Source organism: Coturnix japonica, chromosome 2, assembly GCF_054131305.1.
Source record: "Coturnix japonica strain WE chromosome 2, WE-NBRP24, whole genome shotgun sequence".
Lineage (NCBI taxonomy): Eukaryota > Metazoa > Chordata > Aves > Galliformes > Phasianidae > Coturnix > Coturnix japonica.
In genome coordinates, this window is record NC_140664.1 from 127,321,232 (window position 1) to 127,348,619 (window position 27,388).

At 37.3% G+C, this 27,388-nt stretch overlaps 1 protein-coding gene across 34 annotated transcripts in view; it reads right to left on the reverse strand.

Moving 5' to 3' along the window:
* PARD3 (par-3 family cell polarity regulator) overlaps positions 1–27,388 on the reverse strand; it is a 424,727-nt gene that overhangs the window by 124,840 nt on the left and 272,499 nt on the right. For all 34 annotated transcript variants that reach the window (XR_014943142.1, XR_014943141.1, XR_014943139.1 and 31 more), the window contains 2 exons: positions 21,849–22,076; positions 15,843–16,059 (listed from right to left, as the gene is read on the reverse strand). Coding sequence is in view for 30 of the 34 variants with exons in the window: in XM_085538903.1 (XP_085395029.1) it covers positions 15,843–16,059; positions 21,849–22,076 (445 nt within the window). In the remaining 4 variants the exon portion in view is untranslated. The remainder of the gene's footprint in view (positions 1–15,842; positions 16,060–21,848; positions 22,077–27,388) is intronic.

The following is a 27,388-nucleotide window of genomic DNA, read 5'->3' on the forward strand; positions in this document are numbered from 1 at the left end:
TTTTACTCCAATGCGTTACTGATGAGATCATTGCCGTCTGCCAAATCATCCACATATTTCATTAGAATACAGAGCTATAGAAGAAACATGCATTAGTTGATTAATGAGAAAAACACAAAAAAAAATTATTGAGCCAGAATTTCAGCATTATGTCTGTAACTGAAAAAAAAGACTACCATTAAAAATTAGCAAATGGTGTCTTCTGCTAGTCTATCAGATCTGTCTCCAACGCATGTTCTTTTCCTCACTGTATTCACACACGCACAACCTAATGCTACTCACAGAATTTTGCAGTGACTTCTGTACTCTTTTTCACCATTCTGTGTCAGCAAAATCAGATGATTTATATTGTAAAATATTATTGTGACATACTCACACATTCTGCTGCTAAAATAGAATTTAATAAGGATAAACAGTTCAACATAAAACACAAACAAAAGTCTCCCTGACTAGTGATGACTTGAGCGTTTATAAGCCTTACTCAAGAAGCTAAACTGTGCAAGTGCTGATTTTAAAATAGCCTTTTAAGTGCAAATGCTTACATATTTGCAGTTTATTTCTAGAAAGAGCCAGTTTTCTCAGCTAATCAAATTAGTGGATAAAATCACATGTGTTAGGAGGGAGGACAGAAGCTGCTGGCATGACACAGCAGAATCACTGTCCCGAAAGGATACAGACACACTGATGTAAGGGAGTTGGGAACTGGGATACAGGAGCAGGTTTCCTTGCTGTCGTTAAACCTGATCAAAGAGTAGTTCTCCTGGTGCAACAATCAGCAGAAACTCCTTGCCAGAAGGGTTCCTGCGGAACTCAGGTTCCAGAATCAAGAAAAGGTATTACAAAAAGCTCATGGAAGGGGGAAAGCTCTTGAGAGAGACACTAATATTTCTTTGGAGCAGCAAACCCTGCCTTCAAGCTCATGTACTAAGCATGAATGAAGACACAAACCAGGAGAACCAGTGGTCAGTGATCCAAACCATCAGCTCTCTCTGCAGCTGCCACCCTGTGCACATCTACTATGAAAGCACGTGACTCTCTTCCGTGATATCAGTCACACATTTTCTCCCAGCGTTCTCTGCCTCACTTTCCAAACATCAAAAACAGGTTTCAGTGGTGTTCAGGCAGGGTTTCCAGTAGAGCCAAACAAACAAAGGCTACTAAAAACCAACAGCCAGGAATGCACATACATCTCAACACCTCCTGTACAGCTCTACTAGCCACTGAGAAACAACGTCCCCACAATGGAAACAACATATGGGACTGGTGACTGCTTCCAACCATTGCGGAATAATCTGCCTTTGTGAGTCAGTATCCCAACTTCATAGAAAGTGGGGATAATGCCAAACCAAGAGACATGTCATGAGGTTTCGTTCAATTATTTTCATAAACAGTTTTGATAACATTTCCTGAAAGGCATGACACAACAGGCAGAATATTATTCACACCAAGGCTCTCTCTTTTCACAACTAAAGCATTTGTAATATTTACTTCCAGCATAAAATGGTGGAACTTTTAAAAACAGATTTCTTTTAGGAGAGGCCATCTGTTTGCAAATTTCATAACAGAAGATAATCTTGCATTGCTTCCCATGGTTGCCTAAAGCTAGCAGGAGCCACTGACAGGTGTAATGAAATTATTATTTATAAGAATAACTGATGTAAATATTAGTCACAAGAAATAAGAAAAAAAAAATAAAAAAAAAAAAAGAAACCAAACAATGAATTCAAACAAATGTAGTTTAAAGACAGGCTGAGAAGGTCAAAGGAAGTGGGGATAGTTTTACAACAATAATATTTAAAATTATCAGCAAACCAGCAAACAAAGAAGAGATTTGTCCATTCTATGTCTGAAACAAAACTCAATAAGCAATAACACAGTGTACTGAAACTGACTACATGTAATGCACTGCCTTGGTAGTGAGCCAAAACCTGTTAAACTGTGGGTTGTGGCATCCCAGAAGGGATAAAGTATGAAAGAGACAGCCTGTGCAACTATGCTAACAATCATTAGTGGTAGAAGCACCCACAGAGGCAGGACATGAGATTTTAAGGGAAGTTTGACAAACTGGTTGTTTTAAAGTTTGCTTTTGTGACAATAACTCCAATATTCTGCATGTATTCAAAAATCAGAGTAGTTACCAACCACAAAGCTTCTTGCTAAGAGATTGGATTTTGCACACAAAGTGTGCATTATGATCTCTGAAGAAAGTATCTGATACACTGCACAGAATACTTTAAAAACTGTGGAGCAGGTTAGGTATTAATAATACTGTATTGTGTATTTCCAATTACCAGTGTCCACTAGGAACGCTGAGAGAGTGTTTAAACCATGGCCACTCTTCAATGCCTTCTTGTGACAACTATACTTCTAATTCCTGCTCTGTTCATTTTAATGCATTATTGTTTCAAAATACAATGCTGCAAAATTGCAAATTACATCTGGCTCAAGGGCTGATTATGAGAAATACTAGCACTTCTGCCTCTGCGTGAATAACTCTGATAATAATGAGAGATTGATTGAGCTCCAAGAAGTCCAAATGATGAGAAGGGTCAATTTGAACATTTCTATTAGCTTCTTTTGTTAAATCTAACACTTTGCCAGGCCAGAGACAAATACTGCATCTGGTTACCATGATTTTTTCCAACCCTACAGAAGTACAATTTAGAAAATGGGTACTGGTCTAAAGGGAGACCTTGTAAAAATGTTAATGAAGCACAAAAACCCATCCATTTCACTGGCACTCAAGAGAAAGCAACAGAAAAAGGAAAAGTTGCAAGGGAAATTTGCCTCAACTCTTTTCTAGCAGAAAAAGAGGGGAAAAAAAAAAAAAAAAAAGAACCAAATCAAACAACAACAACAACAGCAACAACAACAAAAAATCCTCAGCAATACAAAAAATCTTCATTGCTCCATTTTGCAACTGGAACACTTGCTTGCATATACATGAGCATGGAAAACCTTATGTAAAAGTCAGCTTCAAAAAGCAAATTGCTAAACACGTACAAAAGGCAGAGAAATTAAGACATGCATGCAATACACTGGCTAGCTAGACCAGGATATGGCAGAACACTATTCCAACAACTGAGTCGTGCAGTGTTGCAATTACACTGTATAAAATCAGCAAAGGTTAACGTAGATACACAAAAAGTTAATCAAAGTACTGACAGTTCATCCGGAACCTTCCAAAGATTAAAACTTCCCTACAGATCTCATTATCTAGAAATGTTAATATGTCAGTCAGCACTTTTTCTGTCAATTACTGAAAACCGGGGTTGATAGGAATCTCACGGAAAATAACCTCTGTAGGGTAAATTAAGCAATATAGGATGTCTATCTTCAGACTCATTCACACATTTATGTTTTAAAGGAGATAGGAAAGGCACAAATGTTTTCCAGCAGAGAACAGGCAATGCAGCAGGATCTGTGGGACACATCTAAGCACGATATCCCCAAGGCCCAGGTGAGCCTGCAGCTGCTGTTCTTTTCCCCAAGGATGCCTATGGCAGAGAAAGGCAGTTCACCTCACTGAGCTGCAGAACCTGAGCACAGGTGGCTGTAGGCTACAGTTGAGGATTTCCTGCAGTGTCATTTAAGTCTCTTCAGAGATGAAAAAGAAAAGATTACTTACAACTTATTAAAACCCAATGCCAGCAGGACACTTATGCAAGTGCTCTAGAATGTAACTTAATTATAAAGTTGCATTGAAAGCCCCTGAATAGTCATACAAACAAAGGACAAAAAAACAGCAGCAATGCTATTTTGGAAGTTTGCTAGGAAGGGAGGACTAAGCCACAAGAGCTCACCAGAGCCAGGCCACTTTCGAGCACGCATTAGCATGCCACTGCTGGCTTAAATTCTTCCGCCTATTCTATCCGCTGCTATTCTGCCCTGCAGCATGAAAATATAGTTTATACACGCCATATCTTCTGGGTGGAAAATGAAGAGAGAGACCTTGCACGGCAGCAGCACTGGTGGAACAAAACATCTCTGGGGCAGAGGCAGCACAGCACGAGTGGATCCTTGCTTGGGAGGCAGCGTGGAAGTGAGTCTCCACAGCAGCTGGCCCAGAGCTGCCTCCTGGGGACACCTCACCTCCTGGAGCTGCCAGCAGCCAGGGAAGGGCTGTCTTCATGGTACTGTGCTTGAAATAACTCTATCAATTGCAGTTTCAATCGTTGATTATTTCAAGGCCAGACTGGGAGCAAAGGTTTATTTCAGATGGAAAACACGCACAAAGCAGGGCTTGCAGAGACATGTGGTGGTGAGGCTTGATTTCTGGTTCCAGCTTCTGTGTAAATAAGCTCCTAGCACAGAAGATCTGAGACTGGCACCAGCCCAACACACACTGGTGTTTTTCTCATTTGTACATGTTCGGGCACTATAAGAAATGAGTGACTGGGCATATGTTTGTTTAGAAAATGAGACAGATGATATTTAAAATAAACCCAGTCCTGACATCAAAGATATTCAGCTCCTGAGATGTTCTTCCTGAGATTAGATCAGCTCCGCTTCTGCTCAGTGCTGCACATGGCATATAGTAATTGTTGCTGCCGCTTTCATATTTTCATATTTCTTCGGAATACAAAAATGAACAGCAAAAAAAAAAAAAAAACAAAAACACAACATTTTTTTATTATAGGCTAAAAAAAGAATTAGCAAAGTATTTCAGGTTTCACAGGTGGTATCAGGATCCCAGTAGTTACTAATGGTAGTACTGTTGGTATCATCACCTGCTCAGCAAGATCAGAGGAAAGAAACGCTTTGTATGTTGTACTGCACATGAAACTGATGCTTGTAGAAGCATGTTGCGTTCTGAGTTTCAGGATTCTAGTGCTACAGGTTAAAGATAAAGATAGCATCTAAAATAATATTGTGAAATATTTGAGATTTATTTGTGGCATGCTACTGTTGAAATGTGTAATAGCAACTCAGTTTGCATTTTAAATACTTCTGCCACACCTGGTGTTGAATATGCTGGAAGCACTTGCAATTGGTATAAAATTGTACCACATTCATCATTGTGGTACTTCAAAATGCTGATACTGCTAAGATTCCAAATGCATTTTTTTTGCTACTAAATCTTTTTTTTTTTTTTTTTTTTTTTTTTGCAGAACTCTGTAGAACTAATCCATAAACTTTACTTCTGCCTAGTTTTTAGTTTTCCTACTATGCATTACCTGTAACAATGCAACAGAAAGAAATGAAATCTACAGATATTTGCAGTTATCCAAAAGTCACACTGACCTTGCAAACTAAACTCAATATCACTGCCTACAAGCCATGGGTAGAGTATGCTTTTAGCATATAAATATTACGTATTTCTACATTGCAGAAAACACCACAGGGCATTGCAGCACCTGAAGACTCTATCACTGGCTAGGTACTATCCCATTTTTACGATGAGAAACAGTTCTTCTTAAATGACTCATCAGTGTCTTTCCACAGCCTCCACTGTTTGTTTCCCTCTAACAAAGCTGGATCTATGCAGCTAATACATCTGCTAAACTAAATACTTTTAACCATTTTTCCTACCAGTACAGCATTTCTAACATATTTTCAACATGTAATTTAAATCTTTTTAAATAGACATATCAATGGAATGCAATTGTATTTATTGCAAATCATTAAGACTATTAAGTAGCTCCATGAAAACATAATGTATGCTCCCTTTTATGAGTAGGAGCTACAAGACTGACATCAAAAAAAGAGAATTTGTAGAGTCTATGAATTTATCTTCTACTAAAGCAAATGCTTCAAGATTTACTGCTAGTCCCATCATCAGCCAGCACAAACATACACCGTAAAAATGAATCTATCTCTGCAGGGTCTATTTTATAAACAACTACAGTCTTTTCTTACCCTCTCGCCTATTGTAAGTCTGCACAGAAGCAGTAAAGGTTAATATGCACAGCATTAACTACTGAAATGTTATTGCGCATCAAAAAGGTTTACTGGTTTACTTTGCAAACTTGCCTACCCGAAAGCCATAAAACAGACATATTGTGAGTCAGATCTACAGTAGTGCATTGCAATCAAGTTCTCGCTCTCATCATTTAAAAGTTTCTTGATACAAAAGTTGTTCTACATGATCTTCAAAAGAAGATTTTTGTATATGATACACCAGATATTTTTAGCATTTTGGGAGTCAGGTAACCATATAACAAACACTGGCAACAGGATAACTTGCAAAGAATGGAACATACACGCCCTATTTTGTACTCAAATGCCAAGGCACCTGTGTCATTGTCTCAAAAAATCCTTGAGCTGCTAATCACTGAAAGCCTGGGAGACAGATCTGAGCCGAATCAGCATTCAGTTGCCTTGTTCTGGCACTCCACCCTTGGCAACTACTACTGACCGTCGTTGGAGACCGAGTAATGGAGAGCAGGGTCTTACTAGGGATTATTCAATATGACACGGCTGCATTCTTATGTTCTTACACAAAACTCTATAGAAACTGCTGAAAACAAATGGAACTAGAAAACATCTCCTCCTCCAAAAGTAATATAAATCCACTTCTCTGTGACTGAATGGACTACAAATACTCAGAGTTTTACTTGATATCTGTACTTTGAGATGAAAGTGAAGAATAAATGCAATAGAGTTATGGTTTCAATTTAGTCTCCAGCATAGCAAGAAATAATAGAAAGGAAGATTTCTGCAGAATTTCTTCCTCAGTTTCAAAGAAAATAATCATCTTTTCAAGTTCAGTGGATCGTATCAGGCATATCTATATCGTATCAGGTATCACATTAGCCTGTCACGCTTGGTGTCCTAGTACTTGCCAGTTCAAGATGAATCAGCGTATGATGCACGGAAGCTCAGTGAATATAACCTGTTTACAAGTAAAGTCTTTCCTAACACCCAAGATATAGTGGTTTGCTCACAGTTACAAACATATGCTTAGCCACATGATTTACTGCATTCTTGATGTTGAAGAAACTGCAGGGCCAATAAGTTCCTTGGAGTAATCATGCACCACAAGAATCCCTTAAAATTAAAACTTTCTGGATGAAAAATTTATTTTGGTTTCACATTCATGCTTTGTGAGAAGTAGATGTTAATTGATTCAGATTTTTTGTATCATTGATTATTCAGTGAATCTTGTTCCTACCTTCTCTAACCAAAGGCAAATACTTTTCACTTGGAGAATGGTAAAGCACTGGAACAGGCTGCTGAGAGGCAATGTCAAATCTCCATCCTTGGAGATATTTGCAGCTCAGCTGGGCGTGAGACTCAGTAAGCTGATGAAATGTGGATGTTGGACTGCTGTGAGCAGGGCTGAATCAAGCAGAGATCCCTTCCTGCCTGAACTGTTCTGTCAGTGCATTATTTCAATGCCTGTTCAGTTCCTCTTAATACAACCCTTTGTTTTTTTCTCTTTTTTCTATTTTTTTTTTTTTTTTTTCCTTCAGAAGAACTGATAAAAGGACTCAAAGTGAGGGAAATGCTACTTGCACATCTGATGGGCATTCTGTTTCTAATATCAGATTTTCTCTTTGTCTTTCTACAAAAGTTTTATTCCTCTTATTTCTCTCTGAAACAACTTAAAAGCCCAAATAAGCCCTCTGAATGCTTGGTACCCACAGTTTTTCTTACTGCACTCAGGGAAATGCATGGCCTCACAGACTATTTCTATTCCAGTATTTTTCATTCCGCAAATCCTACTGTCCTATCCTGCCATTCTCACTGAGATGTTGTACAACACTGTCTCTAATGATTACTTCTCTGCACAACTATAAGACACATGGAAATCCTAGCAGGAGGCACCACCATACCCATGCACCGCATTGGTCACAAGTGAGAGCTTCATCTTTTAGAGAAGGATCAGCTCTCCTGCAGCTGCCTACTTATGTACTTCAACTATCACATAATAGCCTGTGACAACTTGTGCCACAAAAATACGTTTCTTCTGAGATAATTTTCCTATTCCTGTTTTTATGAATGATAAAAAACAAACAAAAAAACCCCCTCAGTTCTAAAAACAATCTTCAGACAAATCATCTGTAGCCTTTATAAAGTACTATCAGTAGCAATTAAAAACCTTGAAGAACATTTCCAACAAATAAGGAAACAAATGCTGTTAACAGACCTTTTCATCTAACAGGTCCTTCACATTTCCAGACAGTATTTATTTACTGTACTTTGTTAAGGACTAACATGCTGACTAGTTAGTAGTCTTCAATTATCACATCAGGTGGAAGAAAAAAATCTATTTCTATACGAGCTAAAACTGAAATTGACTTTGAATTTCTGAACTGTCAACAAATTCTTCTACGAAAAGGCTTGCTTTACAGAGATTATAAAGTAGGTGTCATCCTTGACACTTGCTTTCTATATTCATACTCCAGGCCTGGAAGAGAAATGCTGCAGAACGCCAGGAAGGATCTTGGAGGGCTCAGCTGTCACACTGCATGCCTCCCTCACTTGCTTTGCAGTCAGATACGGTGCTGTAGATGTCAAAGGTTCTCTATTTAAACTCACTGACAAGAAAAGGAAGAATACTGGGAGAATATGTTAGCAGCTACTATGAACTTGTCTCTAGTATCAGGTCATCCTGACACTTAATTCAGGATGCTTGAAACAAAAGCTCTGATTCTATTCAAATTAAAAAATACTCAATATGCCCCCATCAGATATACAAGTTCAAGACTTACTATGAAAAAATCCAGCGTTAGGAGTACATACAACAAAGCACTGCTTTCTGTCACAGTGACAAACTAGAAAGCCATATATGATTACGTTAATCTCTCATTTAAGATCTCTCTCACACTTGCTCTCTGTGCTTCATGTAAAAGTCACCATTTACTAACCACTTAATGAAGCCGCATTCCTCAAATCCCTGACAGAATATGTGAGGTTGTTTGGATTAGAAATAAGAATTTGCCATCCCACTGACCACTTCACCAATTACATTTTAGTCACAAACATCTGTACCATGGGGATGAAGGCAATGAAACACAAATCTCTTCTAAGTGTCTGATTACATCAAGCAGAAGAAAACTGGAGAAAGTGTGGAGAGGAATAAAGGAGCATTATTTGTCCTTCTAAAAACTATTTCCAATCAAGCTTATCTCTTTCCATCTCTTATTTACTTTTAGTTTGAAAGAAGGAAGTAAAGAATATGAAAATGCTTTGAAAGACATTTACAAGAGTCCTGGGTAATTGCCTGCATCAAAGATGACAATTTGTTGCATGGCTGATTTCATTTGAAAAGCTCTTCTGACTTTGTATCCCAGGGGCTGTCTGATACTTTAGAAATAGATCATGACCAAGTAGACCAGAGGAGCACAGCACATGAAAATGTCATTAACAGCATCCAACTTGCAGCCAGGACAAAAATTATGCTCCTCCTTTTAAAACTGAAAAGCCATCATGTTTAAACCTCGCATCTAGGATTGCAGTTTGTCACATACACATTTCCGAGCTGGTAGATGAGGGGAAGCAGATGTGGACTTAATGAAGGTTGTGCCAGCTGGTGATTAGAGCAATAGCAGGCAAAGAACAGCACAAATGGCTCTAGATTCCATTTACCTGAGCAACGACCCACCTCAACTTTTTTTTTTATGAAATCCTTAGTAAAAGTACCACAAGCTGCCTACAATGACTGTTAGCAAAGCCAGGTGCAATTCAGTGTGTGAGCAATGATCTTTGAAATGATACAACAGACAGGTGTTTAAGCAATAACCTCTTACTTCATGTTCTAAGACTGAAGATTTATGGTATTTACTGAAATGAGCAAAGCACTAAAAAAAAAACAAAAAAAACCTAAAAAAAAAAACTTCTGAAACTCGTTCCCTTGTTTTCAATTAAGTTTATGTATAAGAAGGGTTATTCACCAATATGAATTTCTATTAGTCACACTTCCAAGGAGAATACCATTATCATTGCTTCTTAAGCTACTGAATGATGAAAATCAGATCACAAATTTTATGTTATTGAGTTCGAAGTATTTTCCAGTCTGGTTGACTGGGGTATAATTCAATGGTATAATTCAATATTATTGAATCAAGTATTTTACACAACTCAGACACCTTCTTCTCACAAGCCTGCTTAAAAGTATGAAGGCTGTTATTAAATAAAAGAAAAACAAGGTAATTACTAAATCAGTGTTATAAATTTGTTTAGGTTTCAGCTAGGACGGAATTGCTTTTCTTCAAAGTATCTGGTAAGATAACATGTTTTGGTTCAGGAAGAAAAACAATGCTAATAACACACCAGTCTTTGTAGCTGCTGCTAAGCAGCATTGTATAGAGCCAAGGCTATTCACAGCAAAGAGCCCAAGGAGCCAAGAGGGAACATAATTAGGACAGTTAACTTAAAGTGGCCAAAGGGGTATTCCATATCACATGACAACACGTGGAAGGAGTTTTGAAGGGAGTGGAAGTTTATCTTGCTCTCTTTTGCTCAATGATGGCTAGCTGGGCATCAGGCAGTGGTGGTGAGCAACTGCTTGTGCTTTATTTGCTATACACACACACACATATATATACAGCAATAAGGATTGTCCTTTTCCTTTTTTCTATCTTAGTAAATAGTTTTATCTCAACCCATGAGTTCTACATTCCGCTGAGAAATGGGGAGTGAGCGAACAACTTTATGGAGCTGAGCTGCCACCTGCCAGGTTAGACCACAACAAACTCCTGCAATTTGCTTTTCATTTTTTCACAGATGTTATTGATGATGAGAAACTTGAGCAAACAGCACAAGGAAGTCATGTAAAAAACAACAGTAATCTTTGTAGGTTATTCTCCCATATGTTCAAACAGAAGTCTCACATAGGTAACATGATTGAAAGGTATAATTCAAAACTACAAATATTACTGTTATGAAGTGGTACATGTTCATTGTACCTTGGAAGTAGCTATGTGGAAAAGAAGGAGGAGAAAGACAACATTATATCTGTTTTCACAGAAACAAGGATGGAAACTAAGTTATCTATTTGTTTTCACAGAACTCGGGGGGAAAAAAAAGTATATATATATATAAAATTATCTATCTATAATATCTATATATTAGGTATCTAATATCTATATATAAGGCTCGCAGTAATCATTTTAAATGCAATTTAGGATTAGGTTTCAAAGGTAATCTGAGAATATTACATTTGCATTGGCTAACCAGTGCACTGATTTACTTGCTGGTATGCTGCAACAGTTGAGAGTGGAATTGAAGATTAGTCACCACATACCACAGATTTCATTTCCATCAACATCATGGAATAGATCTTGAAATACACAGTCTCCAGTACTAAGAACACCTACATATATATTTACTTTTCAGCAGTGTCATGTTCCACAAATTTCAATGCCCAGTGCTTACCTTCACCACTGAAAAGCTATGTTTATGTGGGATTGAGGTATTAATCTACAGCAGAAAAGGGATCCACTTCTTACAACATACTTACTTAACCACAGTTGCTTCAAAGTGCCTGACATCCATTTCATAAGCAACCTCCAAAACCAATGTAAATATTTTCTTGCTTAAACTCAGAGTTAAGATATAAATGTATATTCCCCACAGCATCTTTCACTGTCCTCAGTAGCTTGCAAAAAAACTCAAGCATACCTTCTGTTTTCGCAAACTCATTTTTATCTCATTGTATAGATGTCAATTTGTTTCAGATCTATTTGTCATCATGACTGTCCCTCTAGTATTTTTTCCTCAAGATACGACTGGCTAATATTCCTCCTCTTCTTTCTGGAAGCCCAAAGTTCTCTTTTTCCTCTTTTTTTCTCATCATCTTAGTAGTTCAGTTTCTTTTAACTACTTTATACTTCAGGCACAGCCTTTCCTGAGACTGACCACTTGCCAGGCATAATTTTTTATAAAACTCTCCAGCAACAGTTCTCCTATACAAACTCCCCAGTAAGACCATGGCTGTCTACTTCCTTGCAAACAAAATAAAGTCCAAAACACAGTGACATAATCACAGTGATGCTACTGTATTACAAAACCACAGCTCAGGTCTATTACAGAGAAAATTACACACGGAAGATGGTTAAAGATGTGGATCTACAAGTTGTTTCCTTTGTGACCAATTACTTCATTTATCTTAGTCACGTAGCTAAAAATTTTATCCTGTCTTGTATCCTGAGGGTCCCCACTTTGATAAGTGAAAATATACTGTACCTGACAGGAGGAGGGAAAAAGAAAGTGACACACACAATTTTCTCTCACAGGAGAGGAATGTCAAAGAATCACACAACTGAGAAGCCCATCAAATTAATGTATCCCTACCAGCACTAATTATAGGTGCACAGTTTGAAACCTTGAACCGTCTTGCCTAGTGCACCACTACAAAGACCTTTTTATCAACGGATTGTTCTTGTCAGGTTCATTTTATCAAGAAACAGAATCTCTACAGTAATAAACAAACTGAGATGCAGAAGTGAGTGAATATATATTTTAGATTGCACATTGAGGATCATAAAGATTTTTGTAATCTGATATCAAAACATGCATCCATTCAAGCCTTCCTGATACAAAAAAAAAAAACAACTAGCAGAACTTTTTATCAGCTTCCCAAACACTATTTGCTAAGCTGTCAGTGGCCATCCAGACACCCCTTAAATGTTCACAGTGGAGAAGATGGAACTGCACAGCCTCTCCATAGTACATGATTAAAGCTAGAGGACATAACATGATTCTACTGCATGGATAAGAAAGTCAGGACAATGATGTAACTGCTCAGGTAAGAAAGATATAAGATCTGCAGCACCTCAAAGCAGCGCTAAGGGTGGTGTGTCAGCATCTCCTCCAAGAGATCAATATTTTTGTTCAACACTTCTCTGGGTTTATTTACAATCTATATTTATCTGTGAGCAGAAAGAGGGACCATTAAGCCAAATGTCAAATTTATATATATTATTCTCTTCTGCTCCGAAATGTCACTGTGAAAAAAGAAATACACACATACTCAGATAAATTTATTTCACAGAGCGAAGGGTGAAATTTTGACTGTCCACAGCCCAGTGTGAGTGAAGGTCCTGTTCAAGTGAGGGAAGCTTGGTGTCTCAGAGCACTGCATCTTACAGTTCTTGCTCATGGTTGCATCAAGCTTCTCTATTCTGGTTGATGAAAGCCGTAAAACAGTGCAAGTACTTAAAAGATTTATTTATGATTTTAACCTGCTATCTCAATCATCAGGAGATCTTGGAAATGCTGACTGGGTGCTGAAGGATGAATGTAACCTTGGGTCCCCTCGTGGGAACTTCCAGCTCATTGTGCAGTTTAATGAAGATCACAGTACCAAAGCCTAAGATTTTAACTGAAGGCAAGTACCTTGCTTTTATACATTACACAGACTTCACTTTAGAAGCTGTCAGTTTGCATATAAGCAGTAAAAAGCCCCTTGGCTAAATACAGACATTGGTGTGTCAGTTAACAGCAATTTCACCCCACATGTGTTCTTGCCCTTACAACTCAACAAAGAAAGATTACTTTATAACAAGGGCACTGGAAAGGAAGTGAGAAAAAGAAGAAAAAGAACTACAAAGAAATCATAACGTTGCGAAGAACCAAAACATCCAATTATGCTTTGATCATGGCTTGAATTTCAAATGTTACTGTCATCATTATTTTTTACTGTGCCACATCTTCTGATTACTTGATATCTATATGTCAGATAAACAGAAAAACAAAGCATGATATAGGCAGAAGTAGTAGTTTATCTTACGGACATAATAAAGCCTCTCTTTCAAACATTATTGAGAAGCCTGTCAACAAAGCAAATCTGAGCACAGAGTGGAAATGAGGCATAATGCTTAATTCCTTCAATCACCATTTTCCTGTTTGCCAGAAGCATCTCTCCTGGGTGGGCTGACAAGGTGTAAGCTAATTTAAAGATCCAGGAGGAGTCAGAACTACATCCAGATAGCACTGCTCCCATGTTAATTAAGTGGAGACAGAAAAGTAAAGTTCACTCAGAAATGATATTGAAGGAAAAACAACTCAAGGAAATGCTGGCAGTTATGAAAAGCACACAACAAAGCAAGCACTAGGCCTACTTATCAGCAAAATTATAGTTTTCAGTCTAAAGATTTCAGGAGTAGTATAGTGAACACACAGACAAGGTTGCTTCTGGCATTAATTGCCACTTTCACGCTCATTTCCACCTAGAGCTTTCAAAACTGCTCTGGAACAGGATGATCAAATGCTAGAGGGCAGAAAGCAGTCAATCAGCCCTGAACTGCACAGTTCCCCAACAAGTAAAGGCTTCTTTGTTTGGAGGGCACTCTCACCAGGTCCATTCTTTGTCTGTGTACCAAAGCTTGCATAGTGAAGCAGCTGTCTTCCAGGTCCACTGAGCATCAGCAACATAAGCAGGGAGGAACCCAAGGATCTGCCCTGCTTTCTAGATGCTGTGTAATATTTTTCTTTCTGAACTTTAGCTCACCAGACAGCACTCATGTTATCAATAAGCTATTTACAGACAGCCAAATTTGTCACGGATGATTTGCCTGTCATTCATGTTGTGATAGCCACTTACACCAGAGATGAGCTATCCCAAAACAGAAAAATGGCAAAGTCCAGAAAAGAATCAGTGGTATTTCATACCTCCACCCCAGGATTGCGGGGTAACCCGACTCCAGTCTTTGACTTAGTCAGGCAAACACCAAGAAAATGAAGGTATTCCTGTAGGACTTCCATATGATGAGGCTGAGGCACTCTCCTCCTTTTGAAGTGTGAAGCCAACTTTTATTACACTCCTGGCACACTGTTGCATTAGCTGTCTAACAACCTGGTATGACTCTGTGTTTTCCAAATAAATTTTCTATTATTTTCTGACTTTTTTCATCCTGAATTATCTAATTTTGTGCTGTTATTCACAGTCAGAACTCTCAAAGACCTTAGCAGTAACAACCAAAATTCAAGTGCAGGCTGAAGATGATAACAAGTTTCAAGGTAGTGGAAGCTCCACTTAAGTGCTTTGAGAGAAGAATCACTGTTAATAATAAATCTTTAAAATAATACTGGTATCTCACTTCAAATTAAATAATGAATCAGTGCATATATAAAAGAAAACAAACACTGCCTCAATATAATCTTGTTTATTTTTTTCCCTTGGAAATATATTTATTCACACTAGCTAGCTAAGAGAAAGACCCATTTTCTTACTCTCTCACCCCTTTCCAGAATCTGATCAAAGGTGTTTGTCATGTTCCACCATTTACCCAGAACAGCAGGGTGTCCCTCAGTAGTCTGCTCCTTTCAGGTCACTTATGTCTGCTGGAGAGAAGACTCCTTTAAAAAGCACAGTACTTGGTAAAAAAGCAGGTCTTTCAATGACCTTTCTCCAGACTGTGGGTTCTCAGAGCAAACAGTCTTATTTAGATCCCGATTTACACAAGATGAGCCTGCTGTTTTTCAATCTCAAACTGATTCATTTCTTTCCCATCTTACCTCCATGATACAAAATAGTCTTAATAGCAAAGTGAAAAAGAAAACACAAAAACCACTCATTTGGTAGCATGTAAGCTTTGGGTACAAGATTAGAATACAGTTTAAGAATGAAAAAATAAATAAATAAATAAATAAATAAATAAATAAATGAATAAATGAATAAATAAATAGAAAGAAAAGGAAGGAAAAGGAAGGAGAAACATGTGATTTGACAAGAGCTATGTGCATTACTTAGACATCACCAAAGACACTTTCCAAGATCAGGCAGCGTGAATGCTTAAAACATGCTTTGTTTTTGCAACCCTTTCAGCCTGCTAGCCAGCACCTTCTTTTCCACTCTGAGCTGTTTCTTTTTCATGACACAACTTTTAGACACAAAACCCAACAGATAAAAGATGAAGGTTCACTATTTTCATATTTGATTGCAAAACACCTACCTGAACATGTCTCCTAAACCTTTCAGCATTCCTTTCTTTGCCTTAATTTTATCCTTCTCTTTATCTCGATCTTTCTTCTTTTCCTTTCCAGCCTTTTTTCTTTCACCTTTGTCTTGGCTTCCATTCATCTGTCTCTCCAGTGAGTGGGATGGCTGGTCACTTGCTGTGGAAACAGACTCTCTACCAGATCTTGAGCTTTCCTCTGTGTCTTCCTCCACTGAAAGCACACAATAAGAAACAACATGGGATAAGAACAAACAACAAAAGCAGGTTGGTTTTTTTTTTCGTTTATTGTATAAATTATTTTCAAGCAGGTATATGCACAACAGAAAAATATTCCCATTCTTTTTAAAAATCAGTATTCACTAATTAGGAGTTTTCTTGGAATGGACAGGTGTACATAAACTCCTAAAGACAAGAAATTCATCTTTGCAGGACATTCTGTATAACTTGAGTCATGTTTGGTGTGCACTCTGAATAACACACAGACTATGAGGAAGATGTTAATTGAACCCCATTAAGTGATGGTAATTGGATCCTTTTGTTTCAGCATCTAAAACAGTTGAGGAGAGCTTCAGAAATGTCTGCAGGAAGAAACAACAGCTGTGTAGCATGCCCTGTCAATAAATTCTTAGCAATATTCCCATAAAAATATGAAAGTCATTATGGACTGTTGACCCTCAATAGAAGCCTTAATAGACTTTTTCTTATGCTGCAAATACCATAATGATTCTGCGGCACTACTTCATTTCCTGGCATAGTTTAAAACACATCACGCATCATAGGTTTTATTCTTCCAGAGCAGTAATACAGGTTGAGATTGGAGCAGCCTGGGAGGCTCAGGTGGGGAGATTCCACCCAGTGGAACATGGGAAACATTTTAAGAGCAGGTAATGTGTTTCTTCTCCGTTTGTAATCCAAGACCAAGACTGAGAATCCTAAAGTATACCCGAGGTTAAATTTAACAGGGCACACATGTTTCAGAAACTCTGAAATAAAATGATCAAAAGAAATAATGCAATCAGGAACGGAAAATTCTCCGAGCAGTTAAGCAAGCAAGAAAGAAAATATGTTAAACATGAGAGTTAGAATTGTGAAGCCATTTTGACATAACTTAAAGCCATATCCAACAACTATACTGCATGGCTGGTGAAGCTGTGATCTCCCAGGAGCTCTAACATTTTATTTCATCACATTATAAGCAGGGCTGCATCATTTCCCAGTTTTCCAACAGACAGAACAAGGCAGCAATTAGGATCACAGGCACATACTCTGTACTGATTCCTGTAGCTCTTACAGGTTCCAAACAACTATATAAACATATATATATATATATATATATTATATACACATATACACAAAAAGATTTGGAAAAGGCCATGACAGAGCTGGAAGGAAGAATTATTTTTAACTTTAGCACATGCTTATTATTATTATTATTACTATTACTACTAGTACTGTTATTGGTAGACCTCAGGGACTTTTCTACAGCTAATGGAAGTGTGCAGTTCTTTAGAAAATTTTATAAACAAAATAGTGTAGAATATAAATTTGCTCTTCTTACTCATCTTTCATGATTGCCATACCAGTAATTCACTGAAGCTGAGAAGTCTACAAATCACCAGCTGAAAGCCACTAGATATTCTACATTCTCTCTCTGATACTTGCCTGCAAAATATTGTTTATTCTTTAATATTACATTACACAGACCTGCCCAACTGACTTATTCAACGAATCTCCCAGCACTTCTATAAATATTATCCAACCCTGCAAGATCACATAAACATTTTTCAAGAGAAACATATCATGTCAGATAAATATCAACATTAATAACCACTTTGGAATATCAGCTAGTACTCTGAAGTACAAATCAACCAAAAGAAAAAAATACACTTCCCAGCAATTCATATTGGCTTGTCTTCAGGACTGCTATGAGATAAGCAGGTGACACAACTTCTCAGCTGTAGGCACAGCTTTAAAATTAGGATAATTTTATTTCAGAAAACTAACAGGCATTTCCCATACCCATCGCTGTATTAGCTGTACTTGGACTTTATTTGGTGAAAGTGTTTCTACCACAAATTTGGGGATGATATTTCATTGTTATTAAAACAGTAGTGGAAAACTACTTTGGAAAAGTGATGCAAATTTTTTGCATGTTAATTTATAGCTACAATCTGTTCCATTTAAACCAACCAGGCATTTAAATGATTGTACTTGCAAACAAACATAATTAGTTTAAAAAAAAAACAACAAAAAAAACAAAAAAAACCCCACATAAATCTGACAATTTCTGAAGTTGACTATTTACTTGGTACTGCATTGCTAGAATTCCAGAGATAAACAAAACTGTTCTATGATTGTTCATATTCATATGACAATGTACTATTTTAAGCCTAAATATGCATTAAGTGTATTGTGCTGTGCTGATTGCCGAACTACTTGTCATAACAATGCTTCCTTTTATTGTTTTACATATTCTATGGAGATTATATTGGCTCCTTTCCACAGTTGTGCTGCAATAAATATTTGTCTATCATATACATTTTGCTCACAGTTAACTCCATGGCTTCGAATGAGCCTTGTGAACCAGGATTTCTGTTCTCTTGGAATAAACACTCATGTTTCCACTGGAGTAAATGGATTTCCATTTTCTTAAAAAGGCAGAACATGAAGAAACTTGTTTCACTTTTATGCAGAGCATTCACTCTGCAATTAACATACACCTAATTACTAGCGTTTAGAACAAATGCAAATGCTGCCCAATTAAAATTCAAGCCGAGGCTGCAAATGGAACTTCTTATTTTTGTTAAGTTGCAATAATGACATTAGGTTGCTGCAAAATGCAGAATTTACTTGTTTTGGTACTGCTACTTTCTCCCCCACCTTCCTGCTCCCTTCCCCATTCAGGATATGGAAGACAAAAAATAAATTGGAGTATACTTTAAGCATCAACTTAAGCTAAAAAACAGTGTCATTTCATGGACTGCACTGTACTAAAGAGAAGTACACAAACAGGTATTATGAAGCTATTCTCCTAATTGGGCCATAATATGTAAAAGATGCACATGAGGAATCAAAGCTACTTAATGTGAAGCTATTTTGCCACCACGTTTCTAGGCCCCTTATTGTGATATTTAATACAGCTGTGGATTCTAGCAATTAAGATTCAGCAAAAGATTAGAAAGCTTTGCTGATCTCTCCCAATTCAAATGCCTTGTCCTCATTCACATCACTAAAGATAAACACTCTGCTTCCAGTCAGCTATTTCAGGTATTTAGGAAAAAAAAAGAGAGAGAGAGAGAGAGAGAGAGAGAAATCAGTCAAAATGACTTGTAAAAGTTCAACACTCGCACCTCTCCACAAATGAGACTTATTTACAACCCTTAAAATTCAAACACTTCCTCTCACATACTTTCTAAAAAGATTGTCCCAGAACTGGACACACCGATCTGATTTTCCTAGCCATTTAATAACTTTTTTCTTTGCAAAGACAGTAAGTTAATTTAGAAGAGCCGGCCCCTCTGCCACACATACTACCTATGTTTTATGGCTTTCTTATTTGGGGTAATGACATGTTACGAATTCCTCTATAAAATATATTGCAGCGCAGAGTCTGGAAAAGAAAAGCACTCTCAGCACAGAAACATTTGGAGAAGAAAGGGAAAACATATCAAGAAAGACAAATGATTCCAACCTCAAGGGTATCAGCAAATTGACCACCAACATGTTTGCTTGAATTTTATAATACAGGAAAGCCACATTTTAATTTCAAACAATTATGAAATAATTAAATACAATTAAAAGAGAATTATGCCATGTCATTATGGCAGCAGCGAGCCATTAGGCCAGTACCAGATTGTTAAATAAACTTACACATATTCAAAGGCACACAGACTTTTTCCAGCTGCAGACATCACTTGGCAAATTCTCTGGAATTTACAAAAAATTTACACGAAGTTGGGAAGACTGCAGTTGTTTTTTGTTTTGTTTTGTTTTGTTTTGTTTTACAGATACACACATGTTTCTAGAAAGACAGACCTCAGGATTTAGCATTCTGAGCTGATCCCATGCCCCATATGTCTGGATTAGCTCTTAAGCTCTCTTGGCCACCATAAGAAGGGGAAGACCAAAAGGGTCTTCAACAATGTTCACTGAACTGAATTCTGTTCAATGAACTTACTACAGCTGATTTACTACACATCTCTTTCTATTACAATTGCAGTGACTTGCAGTGTAACTTTCGGTATTACTTTGTAGATGCTTTATTGTAATACATGGAAGCTATTTGGCCCCACAGCTTCAACAGAACCTGCAGTTCCATGGATATATCTTGGTCATACTTCCTGAAGGCCTATCTTAGCAGGTAAGTTTTAAAAACAATCTTGCTCTTGATCTCCTATGACAGTGAGACGGCTCCTGGTCCATCAGTGCTAGACTTCATCCATACAAAGATGAGGATGAAGACTCACCACACAGCATTTCACTTATAGACTGAAATTTTTTCTGGTTTCCATAACTTCCAGGCAAAGAATACAAAGACCGCCAAATATTTTCTTTCTGCTTTCTATGTGTTGCATCAATAAGCTCAAAACATCTTATGTGAGCCTATACTCACATAGAATACACTTTTTGAAAACAGTTCTGCTGTAATTTTTGTGAAACAAAGTTAAATCATCTGTAACTTCTGGGTAAGCCCTGTATATCTCATACATCAAAACAAGTTATCTCCATCAGTTGGCTCACATCATATAAGGGTTTTTAGGAAAACGGGACCATACATTCCAGAAGACCATACACACACAGTCTGGGAGGATGACCAGGACCGTTACACTTCTTCTCATACCTGTTCTCTTGCTGGTCAAAAACAGAATGACAGCCAGCAGCACCAGACCAGCTTTTAGCCTCATTGCTTTGTGAAATTGCTAGGTATGGTAAAAGCGAAGCAGAATTAATTCTGCCTGTAACTATCTTTGAGAAAAGTGACTGGCAGAATGACCGCCCTTTCAGTCTCAGAACACTTTTAGTAACAGATTAAAAGAAAAACAACCAAAGCGTGTTCAAAAATATAAAAGGAGTAAGCTTGCAATGGAATATTACGGATTGGCACTTCAGAAACAAACATTTTAAAACTAGCAGAGAGTGGAAAGTTTTTTTCAAGGCTTTTCTGCAAGTATTCAAGCTAAATATTTTACCATTTCAGCTTTCCAAGCGTCTTCTCCATTCATAAACTTTTAACTAGCTACAGGTCGATTAAAAAAAATTCTGCGGGTGTGTGTGACAAGTTGAAACTAATACAACATGAAGGTTAAAAATTCCATAATTTTAATACAACCTCTGATTGAGATAATTTACCATTCACACTATTTTTATTCAATATAAGTTGTCATTTTCCCAGCCCATTCTTACACAGTTCAATAATGATAAGGTTAGCTTTGAAGTGATTCTTTTATGTTAATGACATTCTCCACATGTTGGGTCATACTTCGGGTTAAAGAACTGAAAATGTAAATGAATGCCCATTAGGGTGGGTAATAGCTGATCATTAACTTTATATTTTATTAGATCTGCCAGCCTTACTCATTCTAATTAAAGGACAGTGATTTCTTTTTTTTCCCCAGACACTACAAATGTACCCTTTCAAAGTTAGATGCACATATTTTTGTAACATTAATTCAGTGGGGTTTTTTTAGTTTCTGTGCAATTTTTTTTTTTTTCTAATTTACATCAGTAAATTAATTAGCTGCCTTACAGAAAATTTTCATAGTAATTTAAGTAAACACACTCCTAATAATCTTATTTCCTTATTTTAGGAAGGAAGGAAGCTGCAGAGTGTTGCAATCTGCTTAATGCATATGAAGGGCAAAAGCCTGAAACAAATCCAGGAAGAGATACTAGTTCTATTCTTTTAAAATCTTAAAATTATCTTCTATCACTTCTAATTACCTTCTAAAGGAATTGACTGATATTGTTAACATTCATTATGTACAACAATAGCCTACTTACAAGTTTCCATGCCTTCGTCATCATCATCTGCTACAGGTTTATCATAAGATTTGTCTATGGCAGCTCTGAAGCTTTCATTGCAGCCTCGTCCTCGGATAATTCGTGGGCGGGGGCGGTGGAAAGGAATATCACCATTGAGAGTCACCTCAGCAACGGCTGTCTGCAGACTTTCTAATGAGCTGGATTTCTTCAGACCTAATGAAGGCCCTACATCTCTGGTCGGGGAACCTTAGTGATTTAGGGAAGAAAAAAAAGTAATTAGAATTAGTGTAGAGAACTGCATGCTTGATTATGCATATCCATCGTGAAAGTCTTTGGGGACACACTTAACATTATTCACATCATCTCTCAATAATCTGCAGGGAATTCTCAGCAGATTTGTTGGTCTCAGAAGTGAATGAGTATGTCAAGTTACAGTCAATGAAACCGACAACGTTAGCAAGGTCTGGCTTTTCAAATCAGTGAAAAGATACCAACACCCATCGCTATTATTTCAACAATCTGAATGATAAAAGTAAGCTCAGGGCTTTAAACGCATCTCAAAAAAACAGCAGAGATACAAATCTTACAGCATCAAATAAACTTAATTAATAAGTTTTTGTTTAGAGCAGAAAATTTCATTTCTAATAGCAACTGATAAACAGAGAGCATATTCTGGTCATGAATCCTATCGTGTTTAGAGTGACCTTCTGGTAAAGTACTACGACTCTAGCTTCAAGGAATATGCTTAGTTTAAACTGACTTTTAAAGGCTTGCATCAAAATGCTAACAATTCCATAACAAAATATTTCTGAGAAATATCACTTGGTTTGGTGGGATTTTGTGAATTTGATTATAAAAATCTATGGCAAAGCCCCAGTTAATCCAGGAGTACCACAGCACTACACTTCTAGGCTCTGTTTTTGGATACACAGTTTTAGTGAAAATCAGCTGACAGTTGCACAATTCGATGTCATAGTTAAAACTGGGAGAGATCTATCAGTAAAAAGAATTCACTGAACTTTGAATCATATTCTTAAAAGGTTCAGAATACTCTTGGCTAGCTTTTGCATAGGACTTGTGCCTGGAGAGAAAGATGAGGTGTAATGAAAGCAGGAAGAGGGATGCTGGACATACAGAACAGCAACATAGCAACTCTTCACCATGTTTATTGCTGTCTTGGTACGAGACACAGTAAAACACCAAATGTTTCAGTAAATGCTTCAATTTTTCCACTCAGCTATTAAAATTCTAAGAACTCAGTTAAAATGAAATCCATTTGATCAAACATATTCAAATAGCAGCTGTCAAAAAATTCCCCCTCAGCTGCCCTATCATTAAGATGAATTTGTAAATAGAAACAAAACAAAAATCTCCTTTCACAGCTCTATAGCATTCCTGCATCCTGTTCCCCAAAAGGTCTTGGGTGCTGCCACTTCCACCCTCAGCCAGAAATAAATGCAACAAACAAGAAATTTTATCTCGATGAACTCAAACCTCCTAGGAGAGGCCACCCTTTTGCTGTAGCCTGTATTGGTTGGAGGACTGAGGGTTATGAGGATGACTGGGCATAGTACTGCTGCCGGGGTGAAAAAGAGCAGCCGGCTGGGACAACAGAGGGCTGATGGCTTTCCAGCTGTGCAAACAAACTACCATCCAGGATCCCCCAGCTTTTGAACATGGTCCGAAGTCTAGTGCAAGTGTTTTACGTAACGCTCTCTGTGCCAAGTAAAAGAACTTCAGCTTAGACAATGCCTTATAAAATTGCCCACTTTCTAGCTTGTGTCACAAACTGCCATTCTTCTACAAATGTCTGCAATAGATGGCAAATGAGATTTGTTTGTTTGTTTTTTGGTTTTGTTTTGAGACTGTGTTTTGTTAAAAAACAACAACAACAAAAAGTGCGTGAGACAAGAAAGAAAAATGCATGTAACAGTTTGGAGGGATGACGGAGCAGAAAGGGGACAATGGTATATAAACCAGCTGTTTGACATATTCAGTTTCATATACTATCCTCTTACATGGAAACTTACTGTAAACTTCCTTATTACAGATTCTGCTTTGCTACCTTCTGAATGAAACGCTCATATATCTTTTCTTAATTACTGAGTGGCTCTTTTTGTAAACAATAATTATAAAGCAAGCATTTCTGCGCCCATTTATGTTCATAAATGACATTAAAACAATTCCATTTCCTGCTATCCAGTACAGATGTTTGTGAGAACAATATTTAAGTTCCGGTTTCCCAGAGGAAAACCTAGATGGGATGACCTAACACTCCCTGAGTACTGTATAACTAATAATGGATTACAGAAATTATAGGAACATTTAGTGAACTTGTGTGGCCATGAACAACAATGTGAACAAGTGGCAGAATTTGAAAGAGGAAAATATACTTTCACAAGCAATTTAAGCACTGCAATCATAAAGTTATACGTGTTTCAATACCTCCACTATCTTCTATGGCCTCTCCATAGCAAGTCAACTATTATCAAAATATATAGCTGTCTCCCTGTAAATTGAGTGAGTTCAGAATTTATTACTAGAATTCAGTAGCCAGAAAGTGAGTTGTTTACTCATAATCTAGTGAGAAACTTTCTTTAAGATGCGTTTTGTTTAAAATTTATGAGTCACATCAAAACCCAGATTTCTAAGTACAAAAATGTCAGCATTTTCTTCCAGACTTTACAGTGCTGGTGGTAATCATCAGAAATGTTATCTGCTCAGAACGAGTTCTGTTTTGACAACAGAACTTATAACAGGAAAAAAAAGAAGAAAAAGAAAAAAAAAGAAAAAAAAAGAAGGAAAAGAAGACACATCTACCCTAAGCATCTTTACGTGACTGAGGGATGAAAGGGGTTCTTTTATCATCTTTTTCAAATTTGAAGTTTATCAGAAGTTTCATTTCCGACAATTTCATTAACAAATCCCCTTTGAGGTGAATGCAGCTGTCTGTAGCACAGCAGAGCTCCTGCTGTAACACTGCCTCACCTCCCCACGCTTTGCTTACACGTTCACTCATAGAGTTGTACTCTACACCACATACACCAATATACATCTGGATAACATGCTTGCTCCAACCCCAAGCGCTGCCCCTGCCCACCATGCATGCACAGCACTGCATGTCCCCCAGACCAGTCCCTGGGCAGAGCACCACACCAGCTTGCCACACCATGCAGCACCCCCTGCTCATGCACAACATGCCTTGGGTGGATCAGAGTTCACATGGCACATGTAGATCCAATGAGACATCCAACACATACACACACAACGTTATGTGATGCAACCTGTTCCAAGCCCGCTGTTTTTCCCCTCATGCTAACCATTTCACACCTCATGATGCCTCCCCCTTTTCCAACATTACATTATGTATTTATACAGTGCCACAAATTCACATGGATGTTTTTTGCAAAGGCAAAAACCATGGTGCTAAAGGATGTAGGAGGATTCCTTCAGTGACGATTTTTAAGAGTTATAATAGCTTTTTTTTTGGGGGGGTGGGGAAGGGGGCTATAAAAGCCCTTCCTTTTAAATGATTTAAAATGATGTTTTTGTTTCTGTCCAAAGCATTATTTTTACCAACTCTTAGGCTGAACACTACCAGTGACTTATGTCAACAACTTCCCTCTATAAGTGTTGCAAAGGCACAAGATCTGCAATATTTCTTAAAAGACACCAGCAGTGAGTCAATTTTTGTATTAACTAACATCTGCTCCACTATAGTTGATAAATTCTTCTATTTCTATTTCAGTTCCCCCAATAAAGGAGAAACATTTTAGCTTGGAAGGGTGCAGGGAAGAAACAGAGCAAGTAACTGCATGAAAAGTACTCAGCTTTGCTTCCATTTAATAAATGTTTATTTTAAAAGCACCACGTAAAAATAAATTAAAAATCTCTTTAAGTAAATATTCTGTGGAGGTTTTCAGTTTTGCTTTGACTTTGAGAGAGTTTCAGCCTTTCCTTACAGTGCACATGGAAAAAACAACAGCTAGGACTATTGTATGCCTAGGATTCAATAAATGAGCCATGCTCAATTGCTACTGAATGTACATCTAACCTTTAGAATGAACTGTAAACACTGAAAGGATTAGGCACTTCAAGTGAACTACAGAAAGAAAAATAATTAAAAATCTATTACAGTAACTAGCACTGGTGAGTTCTACACTCTCCTTTTCAGCTAGTATCATTAAACCCAAATTTGACTGTAGCAGGGCCTGTTTTTATTTTTCCTCTGAAATAAATATATGCTGAGGTTTCTGGCTTCTAGGATTCATCAAGTCATAGGTCACCACACTTGTGAGGCACTTTTTTTTTCCTATACCAGATAATTTTCAAGCCAAACTACAGTAAGTGGTTTGTTTAAAAACCACATCCATCTTCAGTAATGGGAGAAATGCAGTGTTTATATATGAAACCTGGTTAAAAGCGCACAAGATAAATAAAAGTATAATAGAAAATGTGGGGTTTTTTTGTTGGTTTTTTTTTTTGCTGCCTCTGAGCTGTTCACAAAATATGTAACTGCTTAGTCCAGATGGTTACAGTCATGCTCATTCACCCAACTTGCCTGACGTGTCTCTGTTTGGAATTTAATCCAGGTGTTGCACATATAGAAAAACTGCACTCTGTTGATACCACCAAAAGTGCTATGCACTTTTAAACCCAAGCCTCATATTTTGCTAAAACATACAAGATTTACCTTTTTGTAATCACATCTCATTCAAATAAGTAGGTCAATAAGAAAATGAACAATAATTTACAATAAATTTGAGTTTGATGTGTAACCTTCTGTGAATATTGCTCAGTGGTGAAGGAGTCCCCAAGCTCTGTTTCTTACCATGACCATTAACACAGTTCATACTTTCACACTCCAATGATCTGAATCCTTCAAAACATTCATGCATTTTAATTTTGTGTGCTCAGTCTCAATTTCTAAACCTGCAAGTCTGTGACTGTATTCTACAGCATTGTAAGAGCTAGAAGTTTTAGCTGTTTTAATAAAAATTATACTGTTATCAGTTGATTACTTACAACTTCTCAGCATTCCTACTCATGTCATAAAGTGTGGTTAAACAGAGATGCAGTTGTGAATTATTAATCATAAATCCTGCATAGAAAGCTCTGTTCCCCAAATCACGCTAAAATAAATAATATTGTCAGGTTTAAAAGGTGAATTGTTCCTAATTAGAGCTAAGTAATGTTATGGTGTCCTCTGGATCTAGCCTAATTAAAACAGCATTTCAAAGGTCAAAAGCTAACATGTATTAATAAATCATAAAGGCTAATAATTGCAGCTGGTGCATTATTTTAATTACTAATAAAAATATGCTTTGAAAGCTATTTCTCATTATCATTGTGTGAAATGTTACAATCAATCGTATGTGGAAAAGATTCTATTTACATATTCTTTTGTTCTGTTTCAGTGCTCAGGTTTCAGTTCCAAAGGCAAATCAACTTGCACTAATAATCATCAACTCAACTCACAACATGTACCTGATGACCACTTAAGGCAAAGATAGCAGTTTTGGAATTAAAATAATTATTTTCAAGAACTGTGTTAGCAC